General features: G+C 40.7%; 2 protein-coding genes across 2 annotated transcripts; both read right to left on the bottom strand.

The window, feature by feature from the left end:
• Positions 1–4082: 4082 nt before the first annotated feature.
• alg5 (ALG5 dolichyl-phosphate beta-glucosyltransferase) lies at positions 4083–8523 on the bottom strand. The gene is made up of 10 exons (XM_034607030.1): positions 8183–8523; positions 7554–7722; positions 6740–6786; positions 6462–6530; positions 6246–6338; positions 6033–6146; positions 5872–5931; positions 5640–5791; positions 5081–5166; positions 4083–4697 (listed from the first exon to the last, which is right to left on the bottom strand). The coding sequence occupies exons 1-10, from the start codon at positions 8243–8245 to the stop codon at positions 4582–4584; spliced, it is 969 nt and encodes a 322-aa protein (XP_034462921.1). The 5' UTR covers positions 8246–8523; the 3' UTR covers positions 4083–4581.
• Positions 8524–9822: 1299 nt separating this feature from the next.
• On the bottom strand, positions 9823–15478 carry LOC117774532 (solute carrier family 22 member 4-like). Its single transcript, XM_034607028.1, has 10 exons — positions 14976–15478; positions 13329–13432; positions 13083–13237; positions 12818–12989; positions 12532–12658; positions 11682–11782; positions 11346–11560; positions 10841–11023; positions 10346–10481; positions 9823–10006 (listed from the first exon to the last, which is right to left on the bottom strand). Exons 1-10 carry the CDS (start codon positions 15381–15383, stop codon positions 9928–9930), a joined length of 1680 nt encoding a protein of 559 aa, XP_034462919.1. The 5' UTR covers positions 15384–15478; the 3' UTR covers positions 9823–9927.
• Positions 15479–16504: the final 1026 nt, after the last annotated feature.

The following is a 16504-nucleotide window of genomic DNA, read 5'->3' on the forward strand; positions in this document are numbered from 1 at the left end:
AATTCTTAAATTGACGATGCATCACTCGCAGCTCAGCTCCACAAGTCACTGAGCATTATTATCTTTATTGTGAAGGTGGAGTCCCGCAGTGTTCCGGTTTCCCTGCGGTCCTGTGCGGTAACTTGGACGCAGGTTTGCGGGGCCCGGAGCCTCCGCTCCTCCTGCAGCTCCAGCGGAGCGCCACACAGCCGCGGCGGCGTCAGCTTGGCTGGAGCCGCAGCGCCTGCACGAGAGATCCCTCCGCCTCCCCCCTCCTGGAACTTTACCAGGATTTCAGGGATTTCTGATCCAGCGGCAGGGGCGTGCACGCGTGCATGTGCACGTGAGCGCCACCTGAGCCATGCACTGTCTCAGGATTCAACCATAGTTCGCTCCAACCTCGTTTTATACACATTTACTGGCACTAACTAACTGAGGTGAGGAGGAAAAACACGCCCACCTGTTCATCCTCCTTCCAGACTATTTCTTCATCCTATTATATAAATCATGTGTTTTCTTGCATATACAGATGATACAACACTGATACGGATTAACATGATCGATGCACACATTCAATTAGTTGTCTTTGTTTCCTGGGAGGTTGATTTTGCCAGGATTATAGGTGCTGGAAGCCTAATTAGTCTATAATCAATATTATGTACAGTCTATAATAGCATGTTAATTTATATATAATAAGGTATTTCTAACTGGAACCTGTCATTTAATAAGTAATTAACCTGTTTCGTGTTCACGCCTCCACATGCACAGCCTCTACACCTGCAGCCTATAAAAGTAGAGAGTCTCCTGGAGGAGGAAGGATCCACAGTCTTCCTCCTAAACGCAATCATAACGTGAAACACACCCACCCACACACACACACACACACACACACACACACACACACACACATTTTTATTCCTCTTAAGAAAAACATCAGAGTTGTTTCATGATCTATTGTTGGGAGGCACACAGACGTCTCCTCTCATTGCGGATGGATACGATCCTTTTATTGGGAGTGCCGTGTCTGGTCCAGTTAATGACGCAAGCCCCGGCTGGCGACAGTGAGTCTACAAGTTTGACATTTTCACAGTTTACAGCAACTGCTGCGGAACGTAACAATACTCCGAGCACGGAGTGAAACCACTCTGGGGATCATGGCTGAAACCTCACGAGCCACCAGGTGGATCTAACCCGGGCTGCACACGCACCATGTCGGTGCGTCCTGGGAAGGTGGTGACGGTCCACCGGAGCCAGGAGAGTCTGGTGCCTCAGGGAAGGTCCCAGGGCAAAAATACTGATGATGTTCATTTTCACTCTTTGGAAGTGGAGTGAGTTTAGCAGATAAAATGAAATATAACTAAACTAAATAAAAGCCTGATATAAATGTCAATGATTAATTCATTTTATTATCACCTGCACAAAATCTTTCATGACTCATGTTTACAGACTCGTGATTATCAATGAGTCATGATAGATTTATGGAGGTGACAATAAAATAAAGTCATGCTTTTATAAATGTCTGGTTAATAAATGTTTCATTGAATAGAAATTAAAAAAATTATCAATTTTGGCATCATGCATAAGTTACAAAGTGAAACTAATCTCCATGAATGACATTCCATTCATTTCCTTCCCCTTATCTGATCAATGAAATACAAAAAACAACAAAATGTGTTGCATTTTCAATGCGACAGGAAACTGGAGCCGGATCATGATCTGCCGCCGCCTGTGTGTCTTGTCTGGTCACAGAGCACAAACAGGATGCTCTCCCTGGGGCTCCGAGAGGCTCCGAGAGGCCCCGGAGGCATCACCAGCACGAACGACCCTGCAGACCTCAGCCTTATGAAAAACAGCCCCATGAAGAACTTCATTTACTGCCACCACAAAAAAAAGAAGCTTGCTGGACGTTTTCCAAGACAGGAAAAAAGGGATGATTTTGGTGATTAATAATGTAATCCAGGGGTTTCCTGCTTTCTTTCATGTCAAGGAAAAGCCAAACTGATGATAACTCAGCCCCCTGTACTTCCACAACACTACATCGCTGATCCCTGCTAACTTCATTTCAGGAATTTGGCTGTTAAATCAAGTTCAAACCAAACAAAATAAGAGTCAGATATTGGAGATTTCCTCTAATAATAATAATAACTAGGGCTACGTTGTAGCACTAACGGGCCCGAGCACAGGCATTTTGAAGCCTGTTGCGGTTAGTGGAGAGAGCGATCAATGACCAAGCGCACGTCTCTGCGTTGCATGCGTTTCGCGCACTGCGGCAAGGACAAACGTCACGCGATGTCGATCCTTGCCTGCTAATTGCTCATTACGGTCCACGCTATCAATTGCAGAACACACAGTGAAAATTGTATGTAAATCGAATGATAGTTGTAAAACAAAGCTTACTTCCTGTTGCCAGTAGGTGGCGCCATCACTATTATTACATACAGACTAATAGATCTGTTCAAGTAGGGGCTCTGATGTAGCGTGAGCAATTTTGTGTCAATTGGACAATGTTACAACTTAATTATCACACTGATCAGTAGGTGGCGCTATGACCCTGCACTAATATTAATATATGGAGCTGTTCAGGTCAGGATTGTGATTATAGGTCAGCATTTGGGGGCTGGTTGGATAATGCAGAGTGGATTCACAAAGTACTTCCTGTTTCATGGCGAATCAGTAGGTGGCGCTATGACACTGAGGAAATATTGACACATAGAGCTGTTCAGGCTTGGACTCTGATCATGAGACAGAAGTTTGGTGATGATAGGACAATGCACAGTTGAGTTACGTCCGTCCGTCTGTCCGTCCAAAAAAAAAGAAGTAATACAGACAGACAGACAGACAGACGTCCGTCCGTCCATCTGTCCGTCCCAAAAAAAAATATACGGACAGACAGACGGACGAAAAAAATTTAATTTAATAAAATCCGTCCATCTGTCCATCCAAAAAAAATAATAATACGGACAGACAGACATTTTTTTTGGACGGACAGACGGACGGATTTAATTTATTTATTTATTTTTCGTCCGTCTGTCTGTCCGTCCAAAAAAATAATTGATAGCTAAATAATTGAAAGCTAACTGAGGGGCTTTCCCGTAGGTGGCGCTGTTGAGCCATTTTGCCACGCCCATTTCAAATTACTCCAGAATACAATTACCTTTTTGGGTTTTGAATTTCCTGCAAACTTTGGTCGGAATTTCAGCATATCTAGGCCCTGAAAAAGCCCAAAAAGGGAAATAATAATAAGAAAAATCCTTACAATTTCAATAGGGCCTCCCACCGTTCGGTGCTCGGGCCCTAATAATATTCTCTGTAAAGTGCCTGATATAGACCCTCTAGACCCACAGCCAGAGAAACAGTGACCTGAGATAGAAGCAAGTATGTATTGTCAGCCTCTGTATTAAGATAAAGGTGCATCTGTTAAAATATCCAGGAAATATCAAGAAAGTTTAAACAAACAGGGGGGGTGCAAAGAGACAGGAAGCTGACTGATAGAAAGTGAAAACACATCCTACAAAACCTTTAAATGTTATGGAAATGTTTAACGTAGTGTAAAAACTCAACATTACATTTGATCCATGAGAAATCGATTATTACAAACAAGTAACTTCTCTGGTTTACTTTGTAAAAAGATCTCAGCAGCAGACTTTAGGCCACAGGTTTAAACTCGTCTGTGTTTGCTTCCTGCCACATTATGATTTGACTGATATAGAAGATGATACAGGGTCATGAGTTGTTTCCTGTGAGTGATGGTGAGACCCTCAGGTCTTATATCTGCTGTTGTTGCTCTTCGATACAAAATCCTCTCAGCAAATCTCAAAGAAGCTAAAGAAGTGACATTTAATTAGTTAACTGTTAATAGTAGAGCTGCAACTAATTGACTTTTCACTATTAACCTAATTCGACAATTGATTATTAGCATAAGATAATAACATCAAATTTCTTGTTTTGTAAGACCAATAGTCGAAATTATAAATTTTAAAGCAAAGGCAGTTCAAGAAAAGCGAAAGGAATTTAAGAATATGGAATCATTAAATAGTATTTTGCTGTAAACCAAAGAATACTTGCACTACTTTTGTTAATAAAGACTTTCAAAAGCATAAATCATTGATATTTTCTTTTTATTTCTGTTTAAATCATCCATCCCACACGTTTCCTCAAAAAAAATCAATCCCTCCCCTTTGACAATCTCACAAACAGTAACAACATTCAGTCTAATCGGAATCATGACGCACAGATTATCAGATCCTCCACATTTCCTACAAGCTCTTGTCACTCACACATGATTGGCCACAAGATAAACACTAAGTAACTTAGTACACGGTTCATTCATACGGACATTCTGTGAGCCGCAGCCACAGAAGCGTGCGTGTAACAGGGGCCATCACAAGCCGATATCAGATTATTTATAATAAAGGCAGGACCACGAGGAACCCACAACTGTGTCTTCACGTCCCCTCCTGTGGATTTTGGAAAGGAGAAGACTGTAGCAAACTGTCCTTGATTACAGCGTATGACAGACACGGTTGTTTATCCCACCTCATCCAGAGGGTTTGATGGCCCTATCAAAGGCTGTCTCTGGGATACCAGGGCCTGTCTGATTGGCTAGTCAGTCTTACGAGGCGACTCCAGTTTCCAGGCACCGGTGAAGTAGCGCATGCGGATGAAAATCAGGTCTCGACCCATCTGCAGCCAGCTCCAGAACGGGACCAGCTTGGACCCTGGTGGAGAAATCGCACAGACATGATGCTTTTAGAGGGACAGATGATGGAAATAGACCAATTTGCTGACATCTAATGCTGATTGGCCCACATGATAACGTCATCAGAAAATACATAATCACTCCAGCAATAAGACAGGCATGCAACAGTAGCCCTGTAAATCTGTCAAAGTCAAAAAATGGAAACCAAAACAGACAAGGAAAAAAAGAATAAAATCTTTGAAGAGATTACAAACTAAAAAAATCAGCGGGTATAAAGTACAATTGCTAACAGAGGAGTAACTAGAAGTAATCAGTCGATCACAGGCGTGTAAACACACCCTACAGAGATATTTATAGAACTACAGAAAGATGGCCCACTGGGAGGATCCATAAAAAACCCACCTTCTATTTCGGTCCAGTTGACCGCTACCTCTGCTATGGGGATTTTAAAACACTGGGCGATGTACAGGAGCTCCACATCAAAAGCCCTGGGAGAAGAAATAGAGAAAGAAGTGTACAGATGTTTAAAAGTTGAATTTAAATCCATGTTTTTTTGCAGACTTTGTATTGATGTCAGTACTGAAAAATAAAAGAGCGCAACAAATACAAAGTAGGTTATTTTTAAGACTGTTTTTCACTTTTGTATCTTCCTTCACTCTCCTGTTAGCTGTTATTGGGGGGGAGAAGGTGCCCTGTTGTTTGTATTGGTCTATACAGTTTGGTGATGTCATGACTAGAGGTCCCATTTGAATAAGTGAAAGTACCTGAGAGAGGTTTCTAGTTACATTTTTAGAAATGTGGAACCAACACCTCAACAGATTTGTTCTTTTTACACAAAGAAACAAAACTAGGACAGTGAATCGCTGCATATATCTGGAAAATAAACGCCTTTATGTGGCAGCAAAACAGACATTACTGCATCATTACATCAACATTTCCACGGTGGAGCACGACACCTTACCATCGCTCTACATGGAGGGAAGAGAAGGTCTTGAGTGCAGCCTCCCGAGTGAAGAGCTTGAAGCCGCACTGTGTGTCCTTGATGCCTCTCACACAGAGGAACCACACCAGGAAGTGAAAGCCGTACATGAGGAATGTACGAAACGACGATCGCTGTGGCAAAAGACCGAACAGTGGTTACTTCATGGTTTAACACACAATACTCTACAATACTCCTAAAAAAAGACAATTACCTCAGCTACAGAATCTTTCTCCAGGTGAGCTCTGGAACCACAGGAAATCCCCATGTTTTCCTAAATATACAGATTGAATGAATCGAATGGTTACACACTAACTGCCAAATATTCAAATATCTATGTAAGACAACAACAACAAAAACTGGATACAGACTCACTGGTTTAGGCTCAATGTCTTTAAGTCCTGCCTCCACTTTGTCAATGTCAGAAAACCTAGTGGCTCCGTCAGCATCGGCCATCAGAATGACTTTACCCCTGGAGCTCAGTGTTCCCTTTAGATGAGACAGGGTCAGAAAGACATTGGGGTAAAAATCTAAACAAAACACATTCCTAGTCTCCTGACTAATGCTTTTTTGTGCTGTCAGACAAACCATTCGCACAGCTCCTCCTTTCCCCCTGTTATTCACCAGCGTCAGGACGCGCAGTTTATCGGCACCGTGCTTCTCAGAGTACCGCAAAGCAACCTGGCAAGACATCACAACAAAGTTCACTCACAACACAAATCTCCACCACATCCACTTTGAAATGTTTAGCACTGAGCACATATAAAGTTAATGGAAACAGATTGTCCCAAAAAAATGTATTACCTCTGTGGTTTTGTCTTTGCTGCCATCGTCCACCACAATGACCTCATAGGTAAAGGATGGGTTTTGTTTCTGCAGGAAGGAAACAGACACATTTTCAGTTGAATGCTGCCACCTGCTGACATTTTTTAGGAATAACAGATCTAACTTGAAACATTTTCTCTGTTTTGCCTTTTAGAGGATGATACAACTGATTTGCTCTGATCAGTAAAAATAATAATAAATTATCAAACTACAGTAAAGTTATTGTAAGGACTTGCCTTTAGAAGCTGAGCACTTACCTGTCTGTTTTCCAAGTACTCCATAGCTTCATCCAACATCACAGGCACTGTCATGACACACAGTTAAACCCCGTTAGTGTCTATAACCTACTGCAGGTTCAAGGTGAATCATGTAAAACAATGGATTGTTGACAATTCATCAGTTCAACACATATTAAACTGTGCATTTGTCACTTTTTAACTGTTGGTGACAAAGTTCAGTGCAAAACATTGCTTCAAACACAGACGTATGTGTTTTAAACAGTTTGTATCCTGTAAATAAGTTGTTTAATGCAACTGCAATGAAATCGTCCAACAGTGTTCTGTATCCACACATCCAAGTCAAACGCTGATGGGACTTAAGTGACTAATGACAGTCTGACCCTGTTGTATTAACATTTGTCCTGAGAGATCCTGTCACAAGAAGACAGCGTTAAGTATGTGCAAATATGTCTGAGTTTACAGATGTATTCGATAACAAAGTTTATAGGTGTGTTTGTGTCTCGGGAGTGAGCGAGAGGTAGAGGGAGGCGTCAAAAGGGGCTGAATGACTCTCGTGCAGCTATGAAGTAACATTTTACCAATTTCTATCAATCATGATTGATATGGTGATGATCAGTGTTGATATTGTGGTGGTGGCCACAAGCAAATCAATGTATGGCCACCATGAACAGTAAAAATACAGATTCAAGTGTAGCAGGTCAGAGGATGTCAGCTGAGGAGGCTGTATTTCATGTGTGGCAAAGGACGGATTTGCTTTCACAGAGCAAAAAGCATGATGCCACATGGGTCTCAGAACAGAAACAGGTTGTACCACTCTCCCCCCATCACTCACTGCGGAGCTCCTCGTTGTAGGCCGGGATCACCACCGACAGCTCCCTGGAATGGGGGTCGTGCAAGCTGGGGAAGGGCTCCTTCTCTCCTGAGGCGGTCAGGAAGTATTTCTCCTTCTCGTGGCGTGTCAGTTTCACCATCTCGGCAGTGACGTGCGCGACAATGAACACCTGAAAAGGGAGCGAGTCACTCATGTTACCTCTGCCTGCAGGTAGTAAAATTAAAAACAGGTGTCATTTTCTGCAGACAAGATGAAGAGAATCCGGCTTTTCTGGACAAGTGTGTTATGCAGATGTTAATGTTTGTTATGTAAATCATGGGATGTTTTACTTAGCTAAACAATTTGGTTTTCCACCTTTGAGTGAACAAGTCTTGCAGCTGCTTTGGGGGGGATTTCAAATTATGATTTCCTCAGTGATAACAGCTACTTTTGTAATACTTATAAACACACGCAAAGAGAAGATGTAGGCTCGTTAAATTAAGGGAAAATACATTGTTAAAGGATATAATACGTGGTGGGGGGGAAGAACAAGAGATGGAAGATCAGCCCTGCTTCACATTACAGACACCAAACCGAGCCAGGACAGATCTCTGCCAACACAACATGAACTCTTTACCATGACTACTTACCACAATACAACACAGAGCTGCTAATGCGAGCAAAGCCTGAACTATATCACAGTGGCAATCCATTTTCCAGAAGTTGTCCAGCAGCCACTGACACAGCCACCTAGCCGAGAAGCTAGCTCGTCTTCTCCCCCCCCCCGCTGAGCTTCGTGTCAGGCCGCCTGTGCGCTGACTTCCCGAGTCACACGAGAAAACAGGAACTTAACGGGTTGTTTAAATGGTGTAAACAGTAAATAAGAAACTTCGTGGCTCCATCAGTCTGCGGACACATCGGTGAACTCCGCTTCCCAATCACAACTCAACACAGTGCTGGAGAGGAAGTGACAAGTTTTCTTCGACACATCATCAGTTTGAAAGGAAGAGACCTGCAGAGGAATCTACCCTGACACCTAGTGGCCAGGAGTGGAACAACCGCAAGGAATATTATTTATATACAAACTCAACCTGAGACAGAATTATTTGATTGAGAAAACAGGAATGCGGCTTTGTATTAATATGTAATTTAATTTACTAAAAGAAAAAGATTACCATGTGCTAGATGATTGTGCCCTGTCATTTATTTTTCAATGCTGTGTGAGCACAACAACTACATTCAAGTCAGTGATGGATGTAGAAACCTCAGAGATGGTTAGGTATCATATAAAAAACAAATCTATCCTGAAGCTTCTCCCTGATGATCTCAGGAATGATCCAGCCATTGCAGGAGACGAGACATTTAGAAATCATTTATTCAGGAATTTTACATCATCACATGCTTAAAAAACTTTAAAGGTTTCAAGTGTAACTAAAACATGAATAAACGACAAATTAAATTCACGATGTTCACTTACAAAATAATTTTAAAGTTATTTTAATCCAACCGGAGAAATGAAAATTGACCACTTGTCTTCAAAATAAATGGGCGGCAGCGGTTAATGAGCTAAACTAAATAAATACAGAAATAGCCTAAATAATGAAAGAAATAACTGATTTACAGTTATGTATCTGACTCTTTTCCCGGAAATGCTGATTCTGAAGACTGAATCAACGTTACAACTGTTTATCACTGTTTATGAGTGTCAAAGTTTATATGACTAATTTAAACATGTTCAAATATTCAAATTGATTATTTTTATCTACTAATTCGTCAGTGATCAATTTTTCTAGGCAAAAATGCAGACACTTTAACAAACAAACTGTAAATCAGTCTAAAAATAAAAAGAAGTGCAAGTCTCCAATTTTCTGCATCACAGATCTTTAAGGGTCTGCAAATACAAAAACCGACAACTTGCTACACTATGCTACACACGGATACAATATATTTTAAACATTACAAATAAAATGACACATAACCAAACATAAAACAACAAGATTTCATAAAATATGTCACCTTGGGCCTGTATAACAAAACGAGTTCAACATATCTAGAATATAGCTTTCAGTTATCTGTCTGACCTTAACCGAACAAATGTGATTAGTGGTTATCAACTCTACAAGTCAACCCAGGGTTTCCTTCTCTTGATAATTGGTTCGTGCACATAACACCATCATGTGACCTGACAGCAGTATAAACACTTTATCAAGGCTAAAAGAAACACAGTTAGGTAATTTGCCCGCGATAAGAAGTGAACGAGCTTCTTAGGACTGAAACTCCTGAAGTAAACCCGAAGTTACCAGGATAAGCACACATCCTGCTTCGTAGTACAGGCCCCTGGTGTCTAGTTAGAGTCAAATAAACACAATACAAATATACAAAAGATGATAAGACATTATAACTTGGATTCTTTGGTCTGATTTTCAGCCGTGCTCTCTCCATGTTCAGCTTCCTTCTGGTTTTTCCCTCTTCTCCTGTTTGAACATTGAGATGATATTTAACAACAGTGGAATGGTTACAGTAAGAGTGACATCAAAAGTCATGGGACAACTGCAGTTTACCTTGTAAACATTAAACAACTCTGCACATTAAAAGTGTAAGAGCAACAAACTAATTCATATTCATTGCACTTTTATGAAAACATTTAAAAAACACTTAAAAGAGAGAACGTTGCACTCACAAGTTACTTTTTAATGTCATATTTAAACCGTAAGCTGAGTCAAACTGAAGACTGTGACCTTTGCATCAGCTCCCTCTGTGCAGTATTGTTACAACACTGGGGTCAGTCCAGCAGGTTCACTGAGTGCACTCACCTCCAGATCGGCTGCATTTGTGTTATGGTCTCTGGCAATGTCTTCCCAAAAGTTTCAGGCAGCAGGAGACACAAGACGGCACCAGAGATGGCGAGAACCCCCATCAATATGTACGGCAGTGCCCTGAAGTATTGTCCTACATAGAGAGAAAAAGAATAACCACGAGGAAGGCAGAGGAAATATAAATGAAAAATTGACAATAGGTGTAATATTTGTTTGATGATGATTGGTGAGGAAAATAAGACTTTATCTTTTTTGTTGCCGATTTCTCCCCAGACACTTCTAACTGTGGTAACTTGTTTTAGAATATAGAATTTACTGGCATGTAACATGTGAGAAGCTCGAACCAGAGCATGTTTGGCATTTTGATTGAAACATGGCTGAAATATTTACAGATTCATTTTCTAACTGACTGATCACTGCAGCTCTATTCTCCAGAAATATGAATTATTGCCCCGGCATCGGTGCGAACAATAGGAAACGACTTGCACGTACCCAGGTAAATGATAAAGGGAGACATGATGGTTCCAATCCGAGCAGACATGGAGCAACACCCCATTGCTGTGTTTCTAATAACAGTGGGGAAGAGCTCTGACGAGACGGCGTACACGACACAAAATGCACACGTGATGCCAAACTTCCCCAGCATCTCGAGGATCACAGCCACAATTGGTAAATCTAAGGAAACAAAAGAGGGACAACTTTAATTAAAGCAAACAGAAAATATCGAATGAGTTGCTTGCAAAATATCTATGCTCGCGGCGTGGCCCTTTTGATGGCAATGTGAAGGCTAACATTTATCACAGTTATTGGCTACTATTCAAAGTTTTGACTGAAATATCTGTTACTGTATTAAATGTAATACATTGACCCTTTACCCCCATCACAAGGTACTTTTAACTATAAGTATGTGCAATTTGTGCTCCATTTAAATTTGTTCTTCTAATTTATTTATCAACATATTTATGTGAGCTGCTTGTACAGTTTGACTTGTCATTACCAAGCGGAACGAGCTGAACACAGAGGATCATCACGCCCCCGAGGAAGAGTGAAGACGACTGGCAGATGTGCCTGGAGCAGTGCTGCAGCAGTAATAAAGCGATGAGGTAAGCTGGCACCTCAGTCACACCAGACAAGAAGCAGTTTATGTAAGGGTCTCCATGCAGGTTGGACGTGTTGAGGATTAAAGCGTAGTAACTGAGGGTGATGATGACCCTGCAGAGACATGAAGAACAGGAACCTAGATGATTTGGCTTCACTTTTGGGGAGCAGTCATGTCGTCCATCTTTATATACAGTCTATGGTTTCATGTCATGTGAGGAAACTGTTGACGTACCACAGGAGTGAGCAAATTAATGTGATGGAGAACATGTTGCAGTTCCTCAAGATGTCTAAAATGGTGTATCTCTTGTCTTTCATGGCCAGTGCGTTGTCAATCTGGGAAAAACAAGAAGAAATGGTTGCAACAATTTAACCCTAGAAAGTTCCAATCCACAGATGAAGCCCTGCCACACAAATACATAGTATTATGTAGTTGGATTCTTCATATTCGTACAGACAGTTTAGACATTAGGTGGTAAAATAAGTTACCTGACAAAACAGGAAAACCTGAGAAGCAACACTGAGCCTTGAGATCACATGGTACAAATGATAATTGTTTTATTTAAAACATTTTAGGATGTATGAAATATTAAAACTAACTATAATTACACTGTGGTGCCTCTGCCAACAAGTGCAGTTTCTACATATTTCTTCCCCCAGAATTATATACTAGATTTACTTTTGACCACTTTTACATTTAATTACTTCATCTTTGGTTCCAAGTGACAACTAATCAAAAGGCAAAGAAATTTCCTCAATGGGGTCTTGAGATATCATATTCCTTTAGGCATTTCTTTGACGTCAAGGCACCAAAATCAGTTGATCTCTGAGTCAAAGTGAATGTTCGTACCTAAACTGAAGACCTTGAGCTGATCTTAAGATATCATGTTCAGGAAGAATAAACACTGTTTGTGAGAACCCTGTGACCTTGGCCTTTGACCTTTGGCTGCCAACATCAAATCAGCTAATCATTAAGTGCAAGTGAAAACTTTTACCAAATTTGAAGAAATACCCTTCTCGAGAATGGGACGGACGGACGGACAACCCCAAAAACATACAAATCGTAAACTTGCTGATGAACTGACCTCAGCTTGTGTAAAAATGTCTTGTGGAGCCTCGATGTGGTTTTCCTTGGCAGCACGTCTCAGAATGGCCTCGGCCTCCTTCATGCGTCCCTGAGTGAGCAGCCAGCGAGGAGACTCTGGAACAAACCTGGAGAGTTGAGGTAAATAAACTTGATTGATTTTATTGACTGATGAAGAGTCTGCACCTCTTAGAATTTACACCCTTACACCCGAGTTATGAACTGAAGGACACTACCAAGTAATGCAAAGGCTGCTTTGTGAAAAGATCATCGCTGATTATTCTCACCACCACAGAGGGATGTAGATCAGGCCACAGGCCGCCATGGGAATCAGCAGCATCCGCCATTCACGGATGAAGTAAGCCACCGCAGGCATTGCCATGTAACCCACAGCCGAGGCCATGAAAACCCCAAGGGAGCAGAAGACCACTCGGGCTTTTGGGCTTAGAATTTCTGTTCCTGTAGTTGTGATAAATTAAAGGAGAATTTGTCAAAAAGTAACCTGAGGCATTAAGCAGTAACCAAACACTGCAGCCTTAATGGAAAACATACCCAGCACAAATCCAATGATATAGTTGGAAAATCCCCCGGCACCCGCCAAGAAGAACAGAAAGGTGAAGACCTCCCAGCTTGGGGAGAATATCTGGGCCGTGATCGCCAAAGTTTGAAGGATCATCATGAAAAAGAGCGCAGGCTTCCGTCCATACCTGAGTAGGCATGAAGCAGATTATTGTTGAGTAAGTTGGAAAAAAATAATATAAATAATGAAAACAATGATAAAAAAATCAGTGTACAGACCTGTCAGACATCTGGCCTGAGATCAATGCCCCCAACAGCACACCGACGTAATGGATGGAGGTGGTCAGTGGTATTTTGTATGCATCGTCACAAACCAAGTCCCACTGCAAAATCCATCAGTGCAATGAGTAACCAGAGGTGGCAAAATACACACGTTCTTTTCTCAAGTAGAAAACTAAAAAAGTATTAAAGCACAGGCTGTGAAAAGTATTTGAAAATAATAAGTTCCCCTCTGAAGGCTAGTTCCAGGTAACCAGGTTACTCCGGGGATAAACATCTCAGCTCAGCGCTAGGTTAAGCTCCTTTAACAAACAGGTACAAAGTAAATATACTTTGTTTCCTCCCACATCGAAGAATAACTGATTACACTAACCAACACAGCAGTACATAGTCATTATTGTCATAAGGTTTAAAAATTTAAGAACGGATAATTGTGTGTTTTTTTGTGAAATTTGCAACCAAAAGTTCAGTGTGTAAGATTTAGGTGAAAGGGATCTATTAGCAGAAATGTAATATAAAATAATCCTAGTGATACTTTTAACTGGTGTTTCAACTAAAATGAACGACTTTTTTTTTTTTTTAACCCTAGAATGGGCCCTTTATATTTAAATACTTAATATTTACATCTGGAGTGGGTCCTCTCTACTGATGCTTTTTACAGTAGCCCAAACATGCAGCTTCACCACTAGATGTCACTAAATTCTACACGCTGAACCTTTAAAATCATTCCAGTTAGTAAACAAAATTATGTATTTAATATATTTTAATCCGTAGAGAGGACCCACAATTCGTACAATTTAGATGATCACACACTAATGAAAACATCCCTAGGATTATCTTTTATTCAATGTCTGCCAATAGATCCCTTAAATCTTACACACTGAATGTTTAGTTCATGTTAGATGATTTTTTTCCTTCTTTTACTTCCTCTCTGAAAATGATAGGAATCCTTGTTTTCTTTTTCATTCAGGTCAGTTTACTTTGCTACAGATACACCTTCATGGCTGACAGTTTCGGTTGTAAATATCCAGAAACAATGCATCTCCTGTTATGAACTAGCATCTGTGATGATGCTTAGCTTTATTGTACTGATTACACACACTTAAATCAGTCAATAAACTCTGCAGTTTAAACTTACAAAGCTGGTATTATTAACTCCTTGTAACTAAATTCAAGTCACTGGTGTCTGTAATTTAATTGAAACTATTTTTCATTTAGTTTTTGAACTATTTCATGTGAGAACACTGTGTAAAGTATTGGTTCACAAAGGCAAACGGGACGAGGTGTGTGTGAGTGATATAATGATTAAAGGTTTGGCCTTTGACCCGGCTTTGTCTTCACGTAAATCAAGCATTTTTGTTATCGTGGTTGGTTTGGTTTGGACTTTACACATGCGTATGTTTCTATTAATTCAAAGTCACCTGTCTCACGCTTTTGATTATTGCCAATTACTCTTTGTGATGACTTTTTTTCCAAATTGCTTAAGATGCTGATAGATTTGAGTGATTATTGCACAGGTTAAACCATAAGATACAGATTACATTAACTATGACCCTCCTGAATAGTTACAAAACACGTGACTAAATACCATCTCTAATTGGAAAACGTAAACATCTTCAGAAGTTCATTCATGACTTTCCTGCTCACCTCTGTGACGATGGTGGACTGGTAGATTTGGTGGCTGTATGTCCACCCGTCCAAACAACTCTCCAGAGGAACTTCACTCACGTTTACATCCACATTCGGAACAATTCCATTCTGGGAGAAGTTCCTGACTAGGTCCAGGTTGAGCCTCGAGCAGGAGCTGCGCTTCTCGATGCCATTGACTGTTTCCAGTGGGATTGTCACATTTCTCCACATCTCACTGATGCCGTAGTTCTCCGGGATATAGCACTCATGAGGTGGGGTATCACCCACAAATACTATATAGATGCCGATGAAGCCATTTGGGAGGATGCTGATGGCCAGTGCCAGAAAAATCCTCAGCTGGAAAGGTCCCCAAGATCCAAGAAAAGATGTGATGCTGTCGTAGTCCCTGATTTTTAAGTTTCCCATGATCTCAACAATATCTTTGATAATTAGAAACACGGAAGGAAGGAAGGAAGGACGACACACAGATACTTTGTCAGTACTAGAGAGAGAATGTCCTGCTGCTCAGTGGAAGATTTTATGGTGGGTTCACCTGATCTTGGAAGTTACTCAGTTACTTATAAAAAAAAAAAGTGCAAAACTACAAGTAATGGTGATATGCAATTTCTTCGTCGTGCAACACATTGCCTCAGTATGTACATTATGTTGATTTAAATGTTTACTAGCAAACTCAAGCGACGGGTAGAATATACAGTAATCCAGGAAACGTTCAAGGAACTCTTGAAAAGGGAGTTAATCATTTCCCAGCAGATAAAACAGTCTGTGAAGTCTGTTTTCGTCATCAAGTGATGTTTGAGGTAACTTTTATTACTGCAGAAAGATAATAACTATGATAATAACCGTTATGAAAGTTTTATGGAAGCTGGTGAAAGGAGAACTCAGGCAGCAGCTGATGTCTCATGCAGAAGAGTTTAATGTAGACTTGATGCATCAAGGAGACCAGAAGGTTGAACAATATACAAACGTCAACAGTGTAACATGAGCAATTGTCACCCACCAAGTCTGAAGATGTTTCCCACAGCATCCCAGTATATCTTCCTCACCCTGCGTCACCCATCTAACAGCATATCATCCACGAATGGCTAGAATAGCTGTCACTCTCTATGTTACATCTAGGTGTTTGCATATCTGATGTGATCACTTCAGCTATCAGTAGCAAATTCCTCAAAAGAATACTCACTCACATACAGGAATGTCAGCACATACACATTCAAACTTTACTTCCTATTTAGCACATTAATCTTGTAGATTTGTAAAAAACAATCATTGTTCATTCTATCATCATGTTTTCTTATGAAACTTTTGTACATTAATTCATCAGCATTCATCAGGAACATTTTATCACTGATATCTGTGGATCTGGGAGCGTAAGGCTTCATCTGCTCTAGCTTATTTAATCTCCTCTCATTTTGATCAGTGATAACCTTTTTAACTTTGTGGGGAAAATGACCCAGCAACTGGCCATTCCCCATCAGTCCACTCACACATGAGCGCAGGAAAAGACATTACATACTGTAACTCTGTTC

Source organism: Hippoglossus hippoglossus, chromosome 14, assembly GCF_009819705.1.
Source record: "Hippoglossus hippoglossus isolate fHipHip1 chromosome 14, fHipHip1.pri, whole genome shotgun sequence".
Classification (NCBI taxonomy): domain Eukaryota; kingdom Metazoa; phylum Chordata; class Actinopteri; order Pleuronectiformes; family Pleuronectidae; genus Hippoglossus; species Hippoglossus hippoglossus.